Below are 23,600 nucleotides of genomic sequence, written 5' to 3' on the forward strand. Positions count from 1 at the left end.
AGCTCAGTCTTCCTTCTTCCTTAGTCATTTCTTCCTCGAGCCCCAAATCCTGAGCGTCAGGAGATACCTTCTATGTGTGTAAATCTACGCCTATTTCCCCGGGGGCTGATTGCTTGCTCTGTCACCGGGCCTTTCTCTCCTCCCACCTTGTCTCTGGCGGTTCTGCACTGCCGTCTGTGGCCTTGTGCCCACCCTCCCACTCTGGACCACCCCCCAGGATCACTGTCTTCTTGAAACCCCCTGGAGACAGGCACTCAGCACCCGGCAACAAGGAGCTTGGAAACGTCACCCACATGGCCCCTGCTCTGCAGCTGCAGGGACTCAGCTGCGGATCCCCCAGGGCCACACAGCCCTGAGGGCCACACAGCCCTGGGGGTCACGGTCCACTGAAGACCTGGAATCTCCATCCTGTTAAGCTCCCTCCTCTTCCTGTGTGTGGCTGCGATGTCTCCACATGCTTCCTGTGGACCTAAGCCAGCTCGGGGTGGGCGGGGGGGAGCTGTTGTAAAACACAAACTGCAGGCAGGACCCACGACGTGTCACCACTGGGCCTGGAGGGGCTTGATGCCCACCGCCTCGCCTCTCAGTGAGGGGTTGCCTTCTCCCTGCTTGTCTTGGCCGGAACCGCAGAAGGTACATCCTGTCCCATCCCCGGTTTCCCCTCCTGGGCTGTAACATGAGAGGTGTCTGAAGATGTGTTTTAAGAAAATGGAGAAAAGGTGCCTTCAGCTGAAAACTCTGCCTTTCCATCCAGGCATGCACGTCCCTGGCGGGGATGGTGACAAATGGGCCCACTGGCGCCATCAAAACTGGAAAGATGACAAAGGAACATATCTACGAAACAGAAACAGACTCACAGACACAGAGAACAGACTGTGGTTGTGAAGGGGGGCTGGGGGAGGGGTGGATTGGGATCTTGGGGTTTGCAGGTGCGAACTATCATATATAGGATGGATACACAACAGGGTCCTACTGTATAGCACAGGGAACGATATTCAATCTCCTGTGATAGACCATAAGGGAGAAGAAGATGAAAAATATATATACGTCTATAACTGAGTCACTTTGCTGTACAGCAGAAATTAACAGAGCATTGTAAATCAACTAGACTTCAATAAAATTTTTTTAAAACCCTGGAAAAATGGCAGGACTCCTCTTAGGATGATCTGAATGTCCGTAAGTCTCTGAATAGTCACCACAGGAAGAATCCTGTCTCTGAAGACTGTCAGTACAGACTCGCAACGTCCTCTGTCTTGGCGGCGAACACTCTGGGAGATCCCGTCCTGCAGCATGGAGAGCACACGTGTTAGGTCCTAGGACTGCAGAACTCCGTGTGACGGTGCGGGCACGTGTGGACTCGTGCAGCCCTCTACCCTCGGCCGCTGCTTGGCGTGGTTTGGGTCTTTGTAAGGGTCACGGCTGGTGGAGCGTGAGCTGCACAGGGCAGGCGCGTGCGGTGTAGACACCCTGTGACTTGTGTGTGATATGTGAGGACGCGGGGTTTCCTAGATGGGGGGTGGACACGGAGTGCAGGCCTGCCTCACCCTCTTCGCGGCGTAGCCCATGCACCCCAGAAGTGACACAGAAGCGCTGAGGGGGCGACGCTCTGCTGGGACCCACGCCGTGGACAGCGTTCGGGGTCCGAGTCCCCGCCCAGCACAGTGTGCTCCCCGGACGTGCAGGGCCCTGGCGTGGGGGCCGTGACCCGGCTGTGGGGTGCACCCCTGTCAGCCCTCACCACGCAGCAGGGCCTCCTCCTTTGGTCTCCTTCCTCTTCTTTCTTCTTCTCCACACTGGAGACCTCTTTTTCCAGTTTTCTCAAGTTTCAACTGCTTACCAGAAGGAAAGAAATCTAAATGTCAGTGGTGCTTTTTTCCAGGTTTTGAGACTACAAATGGGTTTTTCTTTCTACATGTCTAACATTGTCTCACTTTTCCCATAACATTGATGACTTTTATAACAGGGGAGAAAACAATAATTGTATATTAACGTCCTTTTGGGATTTGAATGACAGACCCCGAAGAAGCATGTGACTTTCAATGCTAAGTGACCATAACGAGCTGTGTCTTCACGAGCTCCGAGGATTTGTCCCCAAAGAGGCAGTAACGGGACTCTGACGCCAAGGCTGACGCACGCCCTGTCTGTTCTCTCCTAGGTGCCCCAGGACGAGTGGGGAGGGTACCCCACTGGGGGCAAAGACGAGGAAATTCCCTGCAGAAGGATGCGGAGCGGCAGTTACATCAAAGCCATGGGCGACGAGGAGAGCGGGGAGTCGGACTCCAGCCCCAAAATGTCCCCCAAGGCGGCCCTCCGGCCGGAGCCCCTGCTCAAGTCCATCGGACAGAGGCCGCTGGGAGACCTCCAAACGTAAGCCACCCCGCCACGCGCCTCCCTCACCCCATCCCAGGGCTCTTCTCACACTAACTGCGGCCGGTTGTCCAAACTCCCTAGAAAAAGTCCTGGGTCGAAAATATCAGACTCAGTAGCCGTCAATTTTCAAGTCCTTAAAAAAAAAGCAATCATGGGCTTCCCTGGTGGCGCAGTGGTTGAGAGTCCGCCTGCCGATGCAGGGGACGCGGGTTCCTGCCCCGGTCTGGGAAGATCCCACATGCCGCGGAGCGGCTGGGCCTGTGAGCCATGGCCGCTGAGCCTGCGTGTCCGGAGCCTGTGCTCTGCAACGGGAGAGGCCACAACAGTGAGAGGCCCGCGTACCACAAAAAAAAAAAAAAAAAAAAAAAAAAAAAAAAGCAATCAGACCTTCGGTTATTTACTCGTTGCATAGTGATTAAGGAAATACACTTGGGCAGTTTCTGTGTCAAATATTAATTTTCAAGTACCTATCATAGCCGATGACCCATCCGTGTCTTCTCAGATCATTCCAGCTATTTATCAGGAGCACATCTGTGTGAGTGTGTGAGTGTGTGTGTGTGTGAGAAAATCACAATGGGGAATTTTTTGTTTACTATAACTTGACAAGGGCACATGTAGGCAACAAATTTTTTGCAGGGTAGGGGCAGGAACTGGATTAATTTTACAGATATCATAGCATATGCTTTATATATTTGTCCAAAAATACATTGGGTTTTTTTTTTGTTTTTTCTTTAATTGAAGTGTAGTTGACTTACAATGTTGTACCAGTCTCTGCTGTACAGCAAAGTGGCTCAGTTATACACACATAGACATTGTTTTTTGATATTCTTTTCCATTATGGTTTATCCCAGGAGACTGGATATAGTTCTGTGCTCTACAGTAGGACCTTGTTGTTTATCCAGTTTATATATACTAGTTGCATCTGCTAATCCCAAACTCCCAGTCCATCCCTCTCCCTCCCCCTTGGCAACCACAAGTCTGATCTCTATATCTGTTAGTCTGTTTCTGTTTCATAGATAGGTTCATTTGTGCCGTATTTTAGATTCCACATGTAAGTGATATCATGTGGTATTTGTCTTTCTCTGACTTACTTCACGTAGTATGATAGTCTCTAGGTCCATCCATGTTGCTGTAAATAGCATTATTTCATTCTTTTTATCGCTCAGTAGTATTCCATTGTATATATGTGCCACATCTTCTTTATCCATTCATCTGTCGATGGGCATTTAGGTTGTTTCCATGTTTTGGCTATTGTGAATAGTGCTGCAGTGAACATAGGGGTGCATGCAAAGACACATTGTTGATAAATTTAACTAATTTCCAAAATACAAACAGAGGAAACTAGGAACTCGGCTATTCATTTGAACTATGAAAATGTGACTGTAATTCTTAGCAGTCACCTTGTGTGTTTTTGGTCCTTCCAGCTAAGTCTGGATGTAAATGCAAAGAACTGTCTGCTTTTCCCACCACGAGCTGTGGCTTCTCTGGTGTGAAGGTTCAACAGGAGGGTGAAGCAGCAGCTCAGTGCTTTGCCAGTGTTGCATCCAGAGTTGTTCTTGTAACGTAGTGAGAGGTTGAGGCTGTGACCAGGGTGTCACCTTTGTGTCATCCCCCACCCGTGCCCCATGCACATGGCGACATGTGAAACAATGGTGTGATTTCTCCTGATAAATCCAGTCATCCGTTAAATGTTACCTCACAGGATGAAAAATTAAAATTTGGAATTGAACCGTATCCTACCTTTGACAAACGTGAACAGTACCTTTATGACCTCGGTCACTTAAATCCCTCAGCAGTTGTGTTGGGGATGCCAGGCAGGAACGGGTGAGGCAGGCAGCGACGTCTGTCTCGTTCCTTACGGGTCCCCTAAGGTAAGGCGCTGCCTTACACAGAGGAGGTGGTCACGGGAGGTTTGTGAATCAGTGCCTGGGAGCCAAGCCAGAGGCTCGCCCTGTGGAGCTCACAGAGGGATAACAGGGAGGGGGCATGTAAGCAAAGAAAGCAAACCGTTGGAAGAGGTTGTCAGTGGAAGGTTGTTCTGGGAACTTAAGAAGTGAGGGGTTAGGGGTGGGGAATCAGAGGCATCACCTGACGCAGGCACCCAGCCGTAGAGGGCTGGACCAGGCATCAGTCTCCCCAGCTTGATTTGGGGGTGCCTGAAGACACATCTGAGAACTCTGGGTTATCTGAAAACCCCAGCACCCCGGGCAGCAGTTGTGCTTAGCAGGTCTTGGGGTTCTGATCCACTGGGTAGGGCCACTGACTTAACTCCTCATTTTAAAAGTTCGTGATTCATTTCATGATTGTGCACATTGAAAGCAAACCATGAAAAAGAAATCAAAGCAAGCAGTGTTTGAACTGTGAGCAGGGATCAGGCCTTTTAAGAATTACGCACTTTGGGGCTTCGCTGGTGGCGCAGTGGTTCGGAGTCCTCCTGCTGATGCGGGGGACATGGGTTCGTGCCCCGGTCCGGGAAGATCCTACATGCCGCGGAGCGGCTGGGCCCATGAGCCATGGCCGCTGGGCCTGCGCGTCCAGAGCCTGTGCTCCGCAGCGGGAGGGGCCCCAGCAGTGAGAGGCCCGCGTACCGCAAAAAAAAAAAAAAGAATTATGCACTTTGTTTTCCTATTGACAAGGTCCCTCCTCCCTGTCTGCTGACCCCAGTCAGGTCGTGCTCCCTGGAGCCCTGTCCCCAACCCTTGACTCCTCCCCGCGGGACCACGATTCCCTTCTTCTTCAGCGGTCAGCGCCTGCCTCTCATCCCTCCCCTCATCTGTACCAGGCGCCAATGCTGACGATGTTCAGAAGATATTGTTAGTTTACATTTGTAAAACCCGCATCATTACCCACCATCGTAAAAATTCCCTCAAAAACCCAAGAGAGTGATGGGGAGGCAAGGCCACCGGACAGAGTAACCGTTCACCACCCGCGTGTGGAAGTGGAGCTGGGGGTTCATCCCCAGAGGCTTCTAACTCCAGCACACCCACTGCACTTCATACCTCGGGAAGCGTGGGGGGAAATGAGTAGAATATGCTGCCTATCGCCTGCTCCTGTCCTCAGCTCACTTAGTCTGCGCGGGCCTTGCAGACGCTGCCCACTCTGTCTGCAGAAATAAGCCCTCGGTCGGGCGCTTCTTCCCCTTATCCTGTGTTTATCACTCCGTTCATCCCTCCGACACGTGCCAGGCACTGTGCTAAATTCTCCTTACACGTGTGTGGATTATTCTTTTCCCCCAAGTCTGACACTGCAGTGGAGATGTGAGGGGGCAGGGGGCGGCACCCTGTGACATGTCCAGACGACACCGTGCCCTGCAGGACTCCTCTGCTAATTCACAAAGTCCGTGAAACTCCCATAACAAGTCGCTCTTTGGGTTAACATATGAAATTTCTCTTTAAAATACGTTACTGGGAGGTGTATCAAGTAAGTTGTTACTATTGCCTATTAGGATCTTAGCACATCTTAGAATTTTATAGATTTCAATATAATTTCACTTCTTTTCGTCCTAAATGGCATCATGAAAACTCAACTCTTTACCCAGGGAAATAAAAACTGTGCCCATTTTATGGAATAGAACCTTGAGTCAGAGGAACAAGGTACTGAAGGCCACATAAGGGACCAGGGGTTTGAAATGAAAAGTTCTTTTACTCCCATGTCCAAGGAAAGTATTTCACCCAAATAGCAGGATCCTGTGCCTGGGGACCAGCATGATCTCTGAGAGAAAGGAAGTGGTAGTTCTCAAGCGGTGTTTAAAATATGACTGAAAGCTATCAGATTTAGCAGTGCATTGAATGTTTTCCCTCTGACACCACAGAACTTCACCAGCAGGAGCTGACTGACAGAACAGTTTAAGAGTCAAGTGATAAACGTAAGAATTAGTGTCTGCCAACCTCCTTTAGGTTTTATTCTCAGTATGCACAATTAATTCTATCCACGTTCATAATGGTATTTAGGAATGCAGATAAAATAGCCAGATGAACCTAGTAATTATACTTTAGTTTTAATTTAATGGGCTGATGGATTTATGTTCTTATCGTTGAATTATCATATGGGCACACTGAAACCTTAGGAGTTTTACGAGCCTCCCAAGTCACAGTAAACACTGGTATAAAATGGACTTTCCCAGCAGCCGTTCTTCAATCTGCCCAGCTAAGACCTGAAATGAGATTGGGTGTTTAGTTGCCTGTTACCAGCCCTTTTGAGCCGTATAATATAAAACCCCTTCTGTGAAGGCTGCACGTACTCGAAATGCTTGACCTCTGGGAACAGTGATGCTGTTGAACACTGTCTTGTCTTCCTGCTGTTAAACCGAGAAAAAAGTCAGTCTTCTCATTAATAACTGAGTGCATGTCCTTATTACACATACAAGGATTTTTGCTTTCACCTTGCTGTGTTCTCTATAGAGTGCAAGGTGAGAGAAAGTCTTTTCACTCTCGAAAGAAAAATGAAACAAAGACATGCAAAGACCTGTCACAGCTGTCTTAATGCTCAGAATTCTCAACAGTTGTGTTGACTGATCAGGAAAATCAGACCCCCAGGCCGGGGATAGACCCTGTCTCTCTGTGGGTCAGACCCTGCCCATAGGCAGACACCGTTTAGAATGATTTTAAATGAAGTGCAAATTTCAAGATGCTACTGAATCTAATTTACTGGATTTTTAAATTAGCTTATGTGTTAGTATCTAGAGAATTCACTTTTTATAATTAATGAAAGGTAGACCAACTAATTTAATTTGGGGGCTTTGGGGTATTTTTTTTCTGCTTAGTTGAATTGAGAAGTCAAAGCTTAAATAATTTTGAACATCTCTGAGTCATTCACTCAAGAAGGTAGCATTTTAAATTTATAGAGAAAGGAGAGCTTATTTTAAGAACTACTTCATATGTAAAGATAAACTCAGGTGGGTTACAGATATAAGCATAAGAATCATATTTGTATGTGTGAGTATATACAGGTATGTGTGTGTGTATATATGTGTGTGTGTATACATGTATGTGTATATACACGTGTATGTATATGTATATGTGTATATATATACATGAATGTGTGTATATGAATATTTTACAGTCTTGGGTTGGAGAAGGCATATCCAAACATTATTCCACAGTGAGAAACTACAAGACATTGACAGATTTTAATTCATAAAACTAAAAACATATTCATGGTAAAAGCCAACAAACAAATCAACAAGCTAAAAGTACTGGCACCAAAGTAAAACAATCATAAAAACCTGGGAAAATGTTCCATAATACAGGTGACACATTTTCACACTCTTAATACGAAGAGATGCCTTACAAATCAGTAAGGAAAAAGTGAGCACTGTAGCTATAAAAATGGACAAAGGCTAGAAAAGACTGTTTATGGGACTTCCCTGGTGGCACAGTGGTTAAGAATCTGCCTGCCAATGCAGGGGACACGGGTTTGAGCCCTGGTCCGGGAAGATCCCACATGCCACAGAGCAACTAAGCCCATGTGCCACAACTACTGAGCCTGCATGCCACAACTACTGAGGCTGCGCTCTAGAGCCTGCGAACCACAACTACTGAACCCAGGTGCCACAACTACTGAGCCCAGGTGCCACAACTACTGAAGCCCATGCACCTAGAGCCCGTGCTCCTCAACAAGAGAAGCCACTGCAATGAGAAGCCCACGCACCGCAAGTAGAGAAAGCCCGCGTGCAGCAACAAAGACCCAACGCAGCCAAAAATAATTTAATTTAATTTAATTTAATTTTTTAAAAAGACTGTTTACATGCCTTATCAATAATTGAAACTTTTAGAGAGTATTTTAGCATTCCACTTAAAGCTAAAAATCTAAAATCGTATTCTAAAGAAATTGCTGTAAAACATGCAAATATGTGCAAAAATGTAGTGATGTGCACAATTTCATTGTATATCACTGTAAGAAATTGTAAATTGCCTACATGCCCATCCGTAGGCCTTGGGTCCCACTTGGGACAATCTAGCCTCTGGATACACCTGTAAGCAGTGACACAAGTAAAATGTTGTTCATTGCAACATCATCAGTAATAGCAAAAGTTTAAAACAAGCCAAAGTTCACCACTATAGTACTGATTGAATAATAGATATACAAGTATTAAAATAGTAGAATATTATTAATCGAATATACTAGAATATTAGGCAGCTATAAAAAATGAGGAAGATTTCTATGTACCGATTTGGAGCAATCCAGGTTACATCACCTTTAAAAAGCAAAGCATAGAACATTACTATATAGCTGCCACTTTTCTATATAAAATGGGAAGATAAGATTAAAACTCATATCAGTTTATATTACATAAAGAAACAATAGAAGAATAAATAGAAATTAATAAAAATGTTTACCTCTAAGGAGTGAAGAGGAAGTAGGTGCAATAGGGCTGGGACCAGGACATCTCAATATGTCCCTTTTCTGCATATAGTGTTAACCTTCATTTATGCAAATGTGCCATCTATTCAGAAATATCAGAACTTAGAAGACACAATAAAAGAAAATAAAACCCACTCTCAAAAAACAGAGCAGCCAAGAGGAGATTTAGAGATAACCGCTGACAGAACTATCAGAGAGAACCTAAAAATAATGAATTAATGCCAAAGGCTCTAAGGGAAAACGTGGACTACTCACATACACAGAAGGGAAGGTGGCAGAGAGAGAAAAATTAGAAGAAAGAGGCGGCTAGAAATACTACAGATGAAAGTCATGGTGTTAGACGTAAGGAATTTTGCTGCTGAGCTCCTCAGCAGACTCAGCATAACTGAGTGATAATCAGTGAGCCTGAAGACAGGTCCACAGAAATTGCCAAACTGAAAGGCAAAGACAAAAAGGTAAGAAATAAAAAGGGGAAACGAGCATTCAAGAACTGTGGGAAAATATCAAACTGTCCAACACACCGGAATCCTGGGAGGAAAAGAGAAGGGGAAGCAGTCAGTAGAAGAAACATTTGAAGACATAGCACCCAAGAATTCATAAAAATAATGAAAGACATTAAATCACAGATTGAAGAATCTCAGAAAATCTCAAGAAAGATAAGTACCAGAAACAAAACAAAAGCCACACGTATACACACATCATTTTCAGACTACCAGAAACCAAGGATAAAGAGACAATCTTAAAGAAAGCTGGAGAAAAATTAAAGACATATTACATACAGAGGAACAAACAATTTTCACAGACATTTTGTCATAAAGTATTCAAGCCAGAAAATAATGAAGTAACATCTTCTAAGTGTTAAAAGAGCAACCTATTCACCCAGAATTCTAGACTTAGAGAAAGTATCTTTCAAAAATGAAAGTGAGACATTTATGTTTATTTCTAAGTTCAAGAAAAAATGCAAATGTATTTAGCACAGATTGGAAGACAACAAGAGCATAATAAATTTTAGCTTTTCTTACTAAAAAAAAAAAGAAATAAAGACTTTTTCACAAAAACAAAAGCAGAGAAAAACATTGCCATCAGACCTGTACTAGGAGAAATATTAAAGGAAGTTTTTCAGGCACGAATATGGGATACTACGAGGACAGACAGACATCTGGGGCTGTGCAAAAAAAGGACAGTTCCATATCTGCGTTGTGATGATAGCTACAGGACCACGCGCCTGCCACCATGCCCAGAGCTGTGCGGAAAGGGAGGGATGCTGACAGTGGGCAACTGAACCAGAACTGGAAAGCCCAATCCTGTGAAATCAAAACCAGAGGGCGGTAAAATGGAGTGTGTGCAAGCAGCTCCTCTGTGGCGAGGCATAAACATTAATCCGGGACAGGAGGAGGGGAGAGCCCTGCAGCCTCACCCCCTTTTTGCTGGTTCACATCAGGCAACATAAGACATGCCCCTTGGCCGCTGGTTGGAGAGGAGATCGAACGAGTTACAGGAGAGAACCCCGGCTCAGAGGTGAGCGCCGGAGAGGAGCTGGGGAGATGGGCTCAGATGGTCCCTCTGGCTGCTCACCTGCGCTCGGAGAAGGGAGCTTCCTTTTCTCCTGATGTACACTGACTCGGTCGTCTCAATGACCTAGACACCTGCCCTGTGACTCTCCTAGAATTCACTGGCCGGTAGCAACTGGTCGTGCCCCTTGGCTGCTGGGGAGGGGTCAGGTCTGCTTCGGGGCCACAGTGGGGTCAACCTGAGAAACCCTGAAAGGCACAGGGCGTGCAGGATCCATCTAGAGCGGCTCACTGAGCATCCCGCGAGGCCACTTTCCCCATTTCTAGGGCCATCAATCTCGGCTTTTCTGCTCTTTCCTGATGTGGGGCTCCCTTTTGAATTTGGCAAACCCCCGCCAGCTCCTAGCATGTCTCACATACTGACCCCAGGCCCAGTGTATCACAGGCTCATCTCCCCTCAGCGTCCCATTTCTGAGCATCCTCGCACCCAGGGCACCTGGCTGAGCCCCAGGGCAGATCCCTCACCCTCCAGCCCCTCGCAGCTTGGCAAGCCTTTCTTCTCACCCTTCCCAAGGCTCCTGGCAATCTGCCTTCCAGCGCTGCTGAATTCCCTGCCGTCTCCTGACTGTGCCATCGGCTCACACTTCCGCGCTCCTGTTCACCCTTCAGTACCCGCTCAGGATTCCCTCCTCCTGGGGGTCTTCCTGAGTCATTGCCCCGCCGGGCGCTTCCCAAGTCCTCTGCCCTTGCCTCTACCGTACGCGTGTCTGCTTTCCCTAACAGAGAGATGTCCTGGCTATTACAGCCATCGTATCTTCACTGTGTGGCATTTTATATTGGCCCCATACACACTGAATGAATGAAGAAAACTGACTTCTTATGAATCCCTAGTCAGGGATCATTGTTAATTAACTTAATAAGCGAACTTCTATTAAGGGCACCAGTAAAATCATCATTTTTAAAGTTTCTAAAAATAAAAATTGTAAGTTGAAAAGATGTGTGAAAGCCCATTCACATTCACTCAACTCCTTAAACTCTCTAATAATTAGTCCCAAAAGGACCAGATGCTAGCCTCCTTGAAAATATCACACACCTTAAATGTGCAAATCTTCAACCAATAGGGAACCATATGCTCCATGGAGAGGTATTCTCTTTCACAGTTTCCACTGCTACCCATGGTCTGGTGACTTCCACACCCTCCATTTCAGCTGGAGGAAACCACGGGGCTTTCTTCTGTGCCAGGTCACGTTAAAGCTGTTGCCAGCACGATAAGTGTGTATTTGCAGCTCTGAAGAGTGTGACCTCCTGGCTTCCCAGGTAGCTGAAAATGTCTCTCATCAGAGACTGAACAGGAGGTAGGGACCAAGGGACACCTGGTGCTGTGCCCCTCAGGTCTCCACCCACCGGCTAAGCAGTCCCACTGCAGGCTTTGCAGACTCAGCAGGCGTCTGTCTGTGAAGGAAGGTGGACCTGCTCAGCACTGTGGCCTTTTTCTATCTCTATTCATGGATGTCACCAGGATCTCACCCTCACACCGCTTCATTTATTTTGATTGTTTCTCTAGTAAATCCTCAGTTTTTGATTCTCAGACTGTGGAATCAGCTCTGTGTTGAGTTATTATTCTCTACTGTTTTCTTGTTTTCTAATTCAGTTATTATGCTCTTATTGTTAATTTTTTCTTCGTATTTCCTTAGACCTAATCTGTTATTTCTCTCATTCTTCAGCTGAATGCTTATTTAGTAGTGAAAGTGTTTAAGACTATGAATATTCCTAAGGGTGTGCCTATACCTGCCTCACACATACCCTGATAGCTGATGCTTTTGTTGTCCCTACTTTCTGGATAGTCTGCAATTTTGTTTTGATGTTCCCCTTGATCAAGGGTTTGAATGAATTAAATGAAGGAAAGATCAACTTACTAGGATAAATGTGGTAGCCACTAGTAACCGTTTTTCTTCCTTTTAATTACTCTTTGAAACTTCAGTATTGTGTAGAGTTTTTAATACTGACCACCTTTCCTTTCCAGCCCTTTGGGCAGGGAACTTGATTTTAGAGAAACAGATAAAATATTGTTCTTTTTTCCACTGTGTTCCCATTTCTCATGGTATGAGCTCTCGATTCCCCCAAAAGTCGTCAGTCTTGATCACTCTCGCAGCTGCACGTGCACTTACTCACTCTTCAGTCTACCACAGAGCTACTTTTGGCCTTTTTGCTCCCATTCATCTAAGTGTGACATGTGCTTTCCTGCACAAAGCTGAGGACGTTTCCTCAGTTCACCTCATGCTGAACTGCCAGCGTTCAGATAGCATAATGGACAAAGAATTTGTCACACTTGAACAGTGAAGAGTGTTGAAAGCAATCACTCTTTAAACACAAGTCACTGTCTTTACCTCTGTGGACTTCAAACGTCTAACAGTGACACACAGATGGATCAGCTGAGCACTTGTGAGAGGTCAGACAGGGCTTTCTGTTAATAAACCAGAAGCCAGTGGCTGTCAAAGCACTGACTGTTTCCAGAAAATGCACTGAATAAAGAGATTAGAGCAAAGAGAGGCAAATCTGTAAGATGTGGGTGCAAAATTAAATAAAATTAAGCCGAAGAGTAAACCTGAAGCAGCAGTGACTTTTACTAAGTCACATTATATGCAATTCTCCCAAATGTAGTAAAGATGATTTATTCTATTGAAATCATTGTCTTCCTTGTGTATGATAATTAATATATGGATTCTCCATTTATTTGTCCATCCAATAAGTAAGTGTATGTTAAGGGCTGGGTGTGTAAATAAGATATCAAGTAAATAAATGAATAAATGTACAGATTGCCAGAATATTAACTAGGCATCTAAAACTAAACAGTTAATTTTATTTTATTTTATTTTATTTATTTATTTATTTTTTAATTTTTTTATTAGTTTCTGCTTTATAACAAAGTGAATCAGTCATACATATACATCTGTTCCCACATCCCTTCCCTCATGCATCTCCCTCCCTCCAACCCTCCCCATCCCACCCCTCCAGGCGGTCACAAAGCACCGAGCTGATCTCCCTGTGCTATGCGGCTGCTTCCCACTATCTATCTACCTTACGTTTGGTAGTGTATATATGTCCATGCCTCTCTTTCGCTTTGTCACGGCTTACCCTTCCCCCTCCCCATATCCTCAAGTCCATTCTCAAGTAGGTCTGTGTCTTTATTCCCGTTTTACCCCTAGGTTCTTCATGACTTTTTTTTTTTTTAATTCCATATGTATGTGTTAGCATACGGTATTTGTCTTTCTCTTTCTGACTTACTTCACTCTGTATGACAGAGACTCTAGGTCTATCCACCTCATTACAAATAGCTCAGTTTCGTTTCTTTTTATGGCTGAGTAATATTCCATTGTATATATGTGCCACATCTTCTTTATCCATTCATCCAATGATGGACACTTAGGTTGTTTCCAGCTCCGGGCTATTGTGAATAGAGCTGCAATGAACATTTTGGTACATGTCTCTTTTTGAATTATGGTTTTCTCAGGGTATATGCCTAGTAGTGGGATTGCTGGGTCATTTGGTAGTTCTATTTTTAGTTTTTTAAGGAACCTCCATACTGTTCTCCATAGTGGCTGTACCAATTCACATTCCCACCAGCAGTGCAAGAGTGTTCCCTTTTCTCCACACCCTCTCCAGCATTTATTGTTTCTAGATTTCTTGATGATGGCCATTCTGACTGGTGTGAGATGATATCTCATTGTAGTTTTGATTTGCATTTCTCTAATGATTAATGATGTTGAGCATGCTTTCATGTTAAACAGTTAATTTTAAATGACAGAAATCATTTTCACAGAGTTTAAAAAGTGAGGTTTTGATGAACTAAACTGCTTTTGAAATAATCATTTTATCATGGTTAAAAGTGTTTTTAAAATCCTCTCTTATTGGGCTTCCCTGGTGGCGCAGTGGTTGAGAGTCTGCCTGCCGATGCAGGGGACACGGGTTCATGCCCCGGTCCGGGAGGATCCCACATGCCGCGGAGCGGCTGGGCCCGTGAGCCGTGGTCGCTGGGCCTGCGCGTCCGGAGCCTGTGCTCCACAGCAGGAGAGGCCACGACAGTGAGAGGGCCCACGTACCGCAAAAAAAAAAAAAAAATCTCTCTTATTGCAAAATTTGGCAATATATATCAAAAAAACACTTATGTTCATTCTTCCCAGAGCCTCCAGTGAGAACTCAGTCTGGCTGGAGGCTTGGTGTCCGTCTGTGATACCTTGAGCAGAGAACCCGGTCATGCTGGGCCAGACTGTGACCTACAGTTCTGATGTGAGCTAGCCCTTGAGTGTTGCCTTAAACCAGCAAATTTATGGTAATATGTTATGCAGTGTATTAGTCAGGGTTCTCCAGAAACATAGGGTATGTGTGTGTGTGTGTGTGTGTGTGTGTGTGTGTGTGGAGAGACAGAGAGAGAGATTAACTGTAAGGAACTGGCTCTCGTGATTGTGCAGGCTGGCAAGTCCAAATTCTGCAGGGCAGACTGGCAGGCTAGAGGCCCAAGGAAGAATTTAGGATGTAGCTTGAGTCTGAAGACAGTATGGAGGCACAATTTCTCTTCCCGAGGAGGTCAGTCTTTCCTCTTAAGACTTTCACCTGATTAGATGAGGCCCACCTGTATAATGGAGAGCAATCTGCTTACTCAAGGTCCACCAATTTAAATATTAATTGCAGCCAAAAAAAAAACAAACCATCACAGCACTCTCCAGAATACTGTTTGACCAAATATATGGGTCCCACACTATAGCCAAGTTGATACATAAAATTAACCATCAGACACAGCAGTGGCAAACTAATACAGGAAGTCACTAGGGAATTTCCTGGCACTCCAGTGGTTAGGACTCCACACTTTCACTGCCATTGGACCGGGTTCAATCCCTGGTAAGGAAACTAAGATCCTGAAAACCAGTGGCACAGCCAAAAAAAAAAAAAAAAAAAAGGAAGGCACTAAAATATTAGTAATGGTTATCTTTGGGTGGTGGATTTGTAGCTGAATTTTATTATTTTTGTAATATTTTTAAACTTTTTCCAAAAGCATATATTAATGTTAAAATAAGAAAAGATATTGAAAATCAGTTGTATTGTCTTCTAAGCCCCCTCGTAACCTGTAATTACTGTCTCTCCAATAATAACACTGCATTTAAGTGAATTTTCCTTGTGTTGTAAAGTTACAATAGTAACAAATTTATGCTCAGTGACTTTATTAGACTTTCCAGCTGCAAGTGGAATTATAATTTTATGTGGATTTTAAAGCCATAAAATGAAATTTATTCCCAGTAGTATTCCCACATTTTGTGTCTCCAAGGCTCACGTTACATGAGACTTACAGTAAGAGATGCTGGTGGAGAGATGCGTATCATTGGGAGTCGTTGTGGCTTGGTGTTGTCACCAGGGAACCTCTTCCTTAATGGAGTGAAAGGGATGAGCATTTGAGGGTTACTTACCTGGAGTCTCTCTAAAATCACTTCTAAGTCCAACACCACAAGGAGTACTTGGAAAAGGAGCCTCCAACATACCCCTGGTCCAGACAGTCAAGGGCTTTCCCAGCACAGATGCCCTTCCCAGCATCGGGCCCCCTCCCAGTATCGGGTGACTTTCAACTATTGCAGAGTTCCCATACTGAGAGTTTTCCATCTGTCACTTTCCTGCACAGTTGATGTCATAATTCTTCTTTTTTATCTTCTGTGTTTTCTCTACTTCTTGATTAAATTATGACCTCTTCGAATGACAATGTACGCTCATTTCTTTTTATTATCCCTGAAATTGTCATCCAGAGAATGTTCAACAAACATTGCTAGCTGACTGGGACCCCATTTATGATCTCTTTGTGGTACAGTTATACTCTTATTTTTATTTCAAATTGAGGTACATTTAGTGATTATCTCCTATCACAACAGGGTAGTAGATTCTACTGTTGATTCTTACGTTTGTACAGTGAGTATCAAATAGTTATTAAATTCAGCATTTGTCATTAAACACTGCAATAGTAAAAGAACTCTTTCTTCTTAAGTAGCGTGTACCTCTTATTTTATACAGTGGTAGGTAATCAAATATTTAACCTATAAAATCAAGAGTCAGAAAATATAATGGAGTGAGAAAAATGGAAATCCATATTTAACTGCCTCAGTGGTATTTAATCTCAGGTGCTAATAGGGAAAATACTGGAACAAAGGCAGCTATTTCAGGGTAGAACAGAATGTGTTCTCCCTACATACCCCATCCTCTGTGCACACCAGCTGATGTGGAATTTATTTATTTGATGTGGTCTCCGTTACCAGACTTCCCTCTAAGTCTCCTGAGAGCACAGAACACGTCTTCGTTATCCTGACACAGAGCAGGTGCTTAATAATATTTGATGGATGGAATTGCTTATAAGGAAGTTTTAGCTGGGGCCAATTACGTGTGGTTTTTAGAGATAATTTTTACTGTAACTCTGTGTCCCACTCATCTCCTTTGTGAGGCTAATAATTCTCTTTAAAAATTGTTCCTGAAGGTCATACAGAGCCACTGAAGATTTCAAGGAAGCAACAGATTTCTATACTAGAGAGATCGGTCTGTCTGGGTGGACACAATTAGGTGTCTATCAGGAAATCCAGATGACTTGTCAGGGGCTGCCTTAACGATGGCAATCGGGGTGGAGAAAATGTGTTGGGAGGTACACATGTTAGGGACAGAGCCGGACACAGGAGCAGGTACAGGCAAACCCCCAAGGCTGCGACTTGGGCGGGGCTGGGGGTGTGAGTCAGTGAGAGGGGGAGGCTGGCAGGAGAAGCAGACATCGGGAAGGTGCTGAGTCCAGCCTGGACACACTGAGTCTACAGCGGCGGAGAGGAGTGGCCCCCACAGTCCTGGTGACCAGGTAAGAGACCAGACCTCCCAGACCCGGTGCTGCCTACCTGCCGAGTGCCTGCTCTCTCTGCCTTCTGGGCCTGGTGGAGGGGTGGGCACAGTGGGGACATGTCAGAAAGACACAGACTAAACTGAAGGAGCCCCAGTGGCCAAAACTGGGACAGTTTGAGCCACAGAAGAAATAATAAAAGTATTGGATTGTCATCCACAAAAGAAGTGCCCATGAGTCCATACTGATATTTGCAAAGCACTGAATAAATAAATGATGGGGAAGCAGGATAGTGCTTTCTTGCAGTAGAATTTTTTTTTTTTTTTTTGCCGTACGCGGGCCTCTCACTGTTGTGGCCTCTCCCGTTGCGGAGCACAGGCTCCGGACACGCAGGCTCAGCGGCCATGGCTCACGGGCCCAGCCGCTCCATGGCATGTGGGATCTTCCCGGACCGGGGCACAAACCCGTGTCCCCTGCATCGGCAGGCGGACTCTCAACCACTGCGCCACCAGGGAAGCCCATTGTAGTAGAATTTTTAACATAGGAGGATTAGGGGAAAGAAAATCACACCTGGGCCAACACCGCCATGCTAACTGATGCAGCAAGAGTGACCGACGGGCGAGCGAAGGCTCACGTCTGCTTGGCCTCAAAATATCTGCCTACAAGACGTGTATTAGTTATCAAGGGAACAATGGAAATGTCACAGTGGAGAACCAGCAGGACCCTCCCCCACTTAACCAGGTAATTAGGGTTGACATCAACCCTCTAAGATGCAAAGACTTTATACACCCTGGATATGATGCACAGAGCAAGCACATCACTTCTGAGGGGTTCTCACCAGAAATGCATCACCTCTACCTGATGATGGAAAAAGTCCACAACCCAAGTGAGGGGATAGTTACATAATACGCGATGAACACTCTTCCAGAGCATCCATCATGACAGACAAGGGCGGACGGGGGAACCGTCACAGGTTGGAGGAGATTCAGGAACCAGGACAACCAAATGCAGCCTGGATTCCTGGGATGGGTCCTGGGCCATGAAAAGATCACTCGTGGGAAAACTGGTCAAATTCTAATAAGTTCCAATTTCCTGGTGTTTCTAATTATACTACAATTCTGTAAGATGTGAACATTAAGGAGAGGTGGGGGAAGGGTGTATGGAAACATTATACAATATTCTTGGAACTTTTTGTAGGTTCAAAATTATTTCAAAACATTGTTTGTAGTTAATGATATGCTGTGGCTGGTAAATGTCACTGAAATCGGGTCTTTCTTTAGCAATTCTGCCATCCGTTTACACATCACTGCTTGGAGGTCATGTCTGATCCAGGATCTTTGGCTCTGAAGGTGAAAGGCTCAAGCAAAGTGGGGAATGTGCTGACTGATAAAACCAAAGTGTCCAGGGCCGGAGACACCCTGAGGCCTGCATCCGCTGAGTCCAGGCAGCAAGCCTGCAGACTCACTCCTACTTTGCTGTGTGTTTGCTGCATCCAGACTCTCCCAAGCCAGGGAGGGATGGCCATGGCCCATCCAGGCTGGCACTGCCCAGTCCATTTCAGGGCATTTGTTCATTTCCCGTCAAGCAGATACTGACCGAGCTCCTGTGAGGTGTCAGGCACCGCTTAGGTGCTTTAGAAACATAATGAACAAAACAGACAGAAATCCCAGACCTCGTGGTTCTTCGTCTCCAACAGAGGAAGACATACCATTCACGTGATAGCTGATCAGTAATAAATGAGTGAAAAGCATTGCATGCTAGAGGCGGGAAGTGCCACAGGGAAAAATGATCCGAGTCTGGGGGTCTGGTAGGCCTGCGAGTGGGGGTATGTGGGTGGCTTGGGGAGCGGGTTGCAGTTGAAGTGGCCCGGTCAGGGTGGGCTTCCCGGGAAGGTGACAGCCAGGCACAGGTGTTGGCATGAGGACCTCTGAGAGGATGTCTGAGTTCCCGGTGGGGATCAGGGCGTGCTGCAGAGTCACGGGAGAAGCAGGGTCCGGTGAGGCTGGAATAAGTCGCCAGGAGGCGAAAAGTCATCAGAGAGGCGAGAGGCGACGGGTTGGGTGGGAGGGCAGGTTAGCGGGGCCCCACCATCCACATGATCGTAAATCCATTGCCGCGTTGCTTTGGGGGACAGAGGGAGCCAGTGGTTTGAGCAGCCAGGTGGAGTCCTCTAATTAATGTCTTAACAGCCTTAAGGAGAAAAGTCACCCATGACCCTGATTAGAAGGGTGAGGCCGACTTTGTCCAGAGCCATCACAGTGGGTGTGGCCACCACTGCGATGTGTGTTACACGGGGAGAGGGACCAGGCTCAACTGTGAACACACAAGGACAAGCAGGGGTTCCAGCCCCGGAGCAGGGTGGGGTCGCGGATGGAAAATCTCCAAGAGGAAACATCAGGGCTCAGGGATTCTGGCCAAACCCACCTTACAGGATTCTTGGCTGCAGGCGGGCAGGTGATCAGACCTCACCTGGAGGAGAGCGGGGCACAGGGAACCCCATCGGAACCGGGAGTGAGCAGATATCGGGGGAGGGATGCTGGCTACTCCGACTTGGCAGGATTCTCCCTAAAATTGGGCTCTTCGGGGGCAGAGTCAGGAGGCCGGGGCTCGGAGGGGCCCAACTGAAGCCTGTCAAGGAGAAGTTCTTTGTCAGCAGGAATGCTGGCTCCAGGGTGGAAGTCGGCCTGGAGAAGCTGAAAGGTCAGAGTCAGGGAGACCAGTGATGCTGCAGTAACCAGCCTTCCTGATGCAGGTGACGGAGGCCACAGCAGGACGGAAAAAGCCAGAGCAGGAAACAGTCAGATTCTGGGTGTGAGGCAGCAGAATTTCTGAGAAAGTCACCGTCCTCGCAGTAACTGTGCTGGATAATCCAGAAACGACAGGGGTGCTGGACCCGTAGCAGTGCTTCCCAGGGCGGCCAGCTGTTTCCACGGCTGGCCGATTTCACCCTTCACTCACAAGTTCTCTGGGTTTTCCGTTTTCTTCAAAACTGCCGTTATCTTGCTTCCTTTTGCCAACTGTACGATGGAGTCATTGAATGTGGACTCTGACTCTTCTTTGATCACCACGATCCAAAGGTATTTAGTGAGTGTTGATTTTCATCGTTTGTGTGCAGTCTCTTCCCCCCGAGAGCGTGAGCTCCATGCACATGCAGGCGAGTTCTGTGTTTCACGTCTGTGCCCAGCGTGGTGGCACCCGAGAGGTATAGTAGTTAAATACATAGGTAACAAGTAAATCAATGGTAAGGTATTCATCCAGTGTACCAGTTAGCGTGTTAATGGAATTAACTCCTTACTGGACCGCCATTACGTATAAGCCATACAGGTTGGTTAGCCTGACCAGCAGTGCTCGTTTTGTCCCGTTTGGTGGGCTTCTTCTGAATGTTTACGTAGCAGAGACTCAGAATGCTGGTCACTGGACCGCACACCACCTCGGACGGGCCCCGAGAGTGCCTTTCCTGAAGGCGCAGGTCTGTCTGACCCACACCCCTGATGTCCTGGCCGTTGGTAAAACTGTTGGGCCCGGCAATGACATCTGTATAAGCGTCACGTCACTGATCTGGTGTCCTGTTTCCCCGCCCTCGGATGAGGCACCGAGCCCAGCTCAGGGCTGAACAGTCAATACGTCCTGTCGTGGTGATTATTTGTCTAAGGGACCAGGCCCGGGAAAGGGTTAGGATGCTTCTAAGCCAGGCTGCACGTTCCTCACTGTTCTCCGGGCAGGAAACGCAGGTCAATACGTGACCGTTTAATGTTTGATGAGCTCCAGGGCAATGATTACACTCAAGTCTCCTCCACGAGAAGAGTTCCCGACCCTGCCTCCCCGCCCTACAAGGACCTCAGGGCCCCATTTCTGCATCCCCACCTGCCCTGTGTCAGGGATTCCACAGTCACATGTCACCATTCTCAGTGCTCAGAGCAAAGTTGGCACAGGGGTTCCCGAGATGTTTAAACAACGACCACACCGGTGACCAGACGCTCTGGACACTGACCGGAGGTGGTCAGCATCTGTGTGGGTTCAGGCTTTCTCTCCAGGAAGCAGGGCTGAGTAAACTGTGCCCTGGGGGCCCTGCCCTAAGTGCTCCGCGGTTGCCCGTCACGCAGATACAAACCTTGTCTCCCAGCACCAGTGGAAAGACTTTTCAAGAGTGTGTTTATTATTGTTTGTGGATGAAATGGATAAGCACCCAGATTCTCTAAAAGGTCCCTCAGGGGGGTCCCCTCTCCTTCTATCCAAGTAGACCTGCGTTTCTCACAGTGTGGGCTGGTCCATAGACCACCTGACATAGAATCACCTAGAATGTTTATTAAAATTCGGATTTGGGGCTGACCCCACCCTCTAAATCCGTCTTGGGAATGTGATCTAGGAATCTACGTTATTGGCAAGCCCCCAAGGGATTGTGAAACAGGTTAGCGCTTGTGAAACCATTAAATGGATGTTTTCCTGCTGCCCCGACACTTGCCTTTAATATAAACCGGCAACTGTCAGAAATTTTAATAAAGAAAAACGCTCTGTACTTGCTTAAAAAACAATCTCAAACGTAGAGGAAGCTGTGGATGTCAATAGCAATGAAGGGATCTCAGGCCAGAGCAAAGGTCCCCTGCGATGGTCTCGAGAATAGTCGCCGAGCGGAGCCCTTACCCAGCACTGCTGGAGGGAGGTCTGCCACTCTGCACAGGGCTGTACAGGGCTGGTGGTGTGACGAGATACATACCGCGGTCGCCTCTGTCTTTGAAGCCCTGGTGAGAGAAGTGGGATGGAGGTCATGACTCGGCAGCAAGCTTCTCTGAATCTTTGCCGCGGCCTGAGTCACTGAACCACCTGCACGACCCTGAAGTGCGTGGGGCTGGGCTGGTCACTGTCACAGGGAGAAAGTCTGGGTCAAGCACGTTAGCGATGCACTCAGCCTCACACTGCGAGGATGCACAGAGGGAAATTCAGACCCCGGACCCAGGTCCCCCGGCTGCAAACCTCTGCTCTTCTCGGCCCGCAGCTCCTCCCTCTTTGCAGGTGTTGGTTGGGGGGCGCATGTTAAGGTGAAGCTGAAAGCCCTCCTTTTGCGTTTGTCTCCGTTCACGTGGATGGTGACGTGCAGGTCCTTTCAGAGGAGAAGGTTTATCACAGCCCAGAGAAGGGAGGCCATTTCCATATTCTCCTGAGGTCTTTTTTGTTCACAGCTCAGAAAGCGGATGGTGGCAAGAATTTCTCCTGATTGCACCAGTCGGACCATCTAGTGAGACCGGACTGTACTTTTTCCATTAGCTTTACAAACTTTCCCCATCCTTGTTTGCCTAAGATGCCGCTTCAGGGTAGGATTTTTCCATTTAGCAATCTGAGACCTTGCGCTCTGCTCATTTCAGCGACCACCCCCAGCCCCGTGACTTAAAGTTCTCTCATCTAAGGGAGGAAACAAAGCATGAGGCCCTGTGCCGGCTCTGAGGCCCTGGGTCAGTGATGGCGCCAGAGCCAAAGCTGGCAGCTCTCTGCTCTGGAGAGAAACCGTTGCACGGTTTTGTATTCTTCTGAACTATTATTTTATCACACAGTTGTAATAATGCATTGCAAATGTTTTAAAATATATGTATAATACTAAAGTAACACGTGCAGGCTTTGGAGGTAGCGATCTTTGTGCAGCGCCTTTCTGTAGCGCCTGCTCTGGGACCTTTGAGCCCTGGGTCCCCTCTCAGGAAGGATCCCCTTGCCTTTGTGAAGTCAGTGGGTTGTCATCCCTTCCCCAGAGAATCATAGCCAGCCTCAAAGGAGATGAGGACAATGAAACCGTTTTGTGGTCACCTGTGAGGCCTTGGGGCCTCCCCTCCCCTCTCGGTGATGCCCAGGGCCTGTGAACACGCCATGAACTGGTGAGTGGGGCCTCAGCTTCCTTTGGAAAATTCCTCCCAAGTCATCCTTGTGAACATACATTTCACTTCAATTGACAAGTGACAGAAAACTAAATATTGTCCTTTTCTTATCTGATCCCTAACAGCTTTACTAAGATATAGTTTATAGATCATGCAATTCATCCACTTGGCGTCTACAATTCAGTGGCTTGTAGTATATTCACAGAGGTCCTTGTGATCAATGTCAGGACATGTCTTCACACTGAAGGAGCCCCGCACCCACCGGCAGTCACTCCCCAAATCCCTCCCCAACCACAGCCACCAGTGTGCTTTCTGTCTCCGCGGGTTTGCCAGTTGTGGATGTTTCATGGACGTGGACTCCTACAATATGTGCCCTATGTGTCCAGCTTCTTTCACTCAGCATGTCTTTAAGGTTCCTCCACTTTGTGGGGGGTGTCAGTTCTTCCTCTCTTTTTCTGGCTGAATGATATTCCATCATGTGGCTACATCACCATTTATTTATCCATCCATCACTTGATGAACATTTAAGTTGTTTCCACTTTGGGGCTATTATGAATAATTCGGCTGTGAACATTCTTGCACAAGTTTTTATATGGACGCTTATCTTCATTCTTTCATACCTGGGGGTGGAGCTGCAGGGTC

At 46.7% G+C, this 23,600-nt stretch overlaps 1 protein-coding gene across 1 annotated transcript in view; it reads left to right on the top strand.

Annotated features, from left to right (window-relative positions):
* DLGAP2 (DLG associated protein 2) overlaps positions 1-23,600 on the top strand; it is a gene marked incomplete at its 3' end in the record, with an annotated part of 562,591 nt that overhangs the window by 474,077 nt on the left and 64,914 nt on the right. Inside the window, exon 5 of the mRNA XM_079726609.1 lies at positions 2,156-2,367. Coding sequence (XP_079582735.1) covers positions 2,156-2,367 — 212 coding nt within the window. The remainder of the gene's footprint in view (positions 1-2,155; positions 2,368-23,600) is intronic.

This window comes from Hyperoodon ampullatus (assembly GCF_949752795.1).
Source record: "Hyperoodon ampullatus genome assembly, chromosome: 20".
Taxonomy (NCBI): domain Eukaryota; kingdom Metazoa; phylum Chordata; class Mammalia; order Artiodactyla; family Ziphiidae; genus Hyperoodon; species Hyperoodon ampullatus.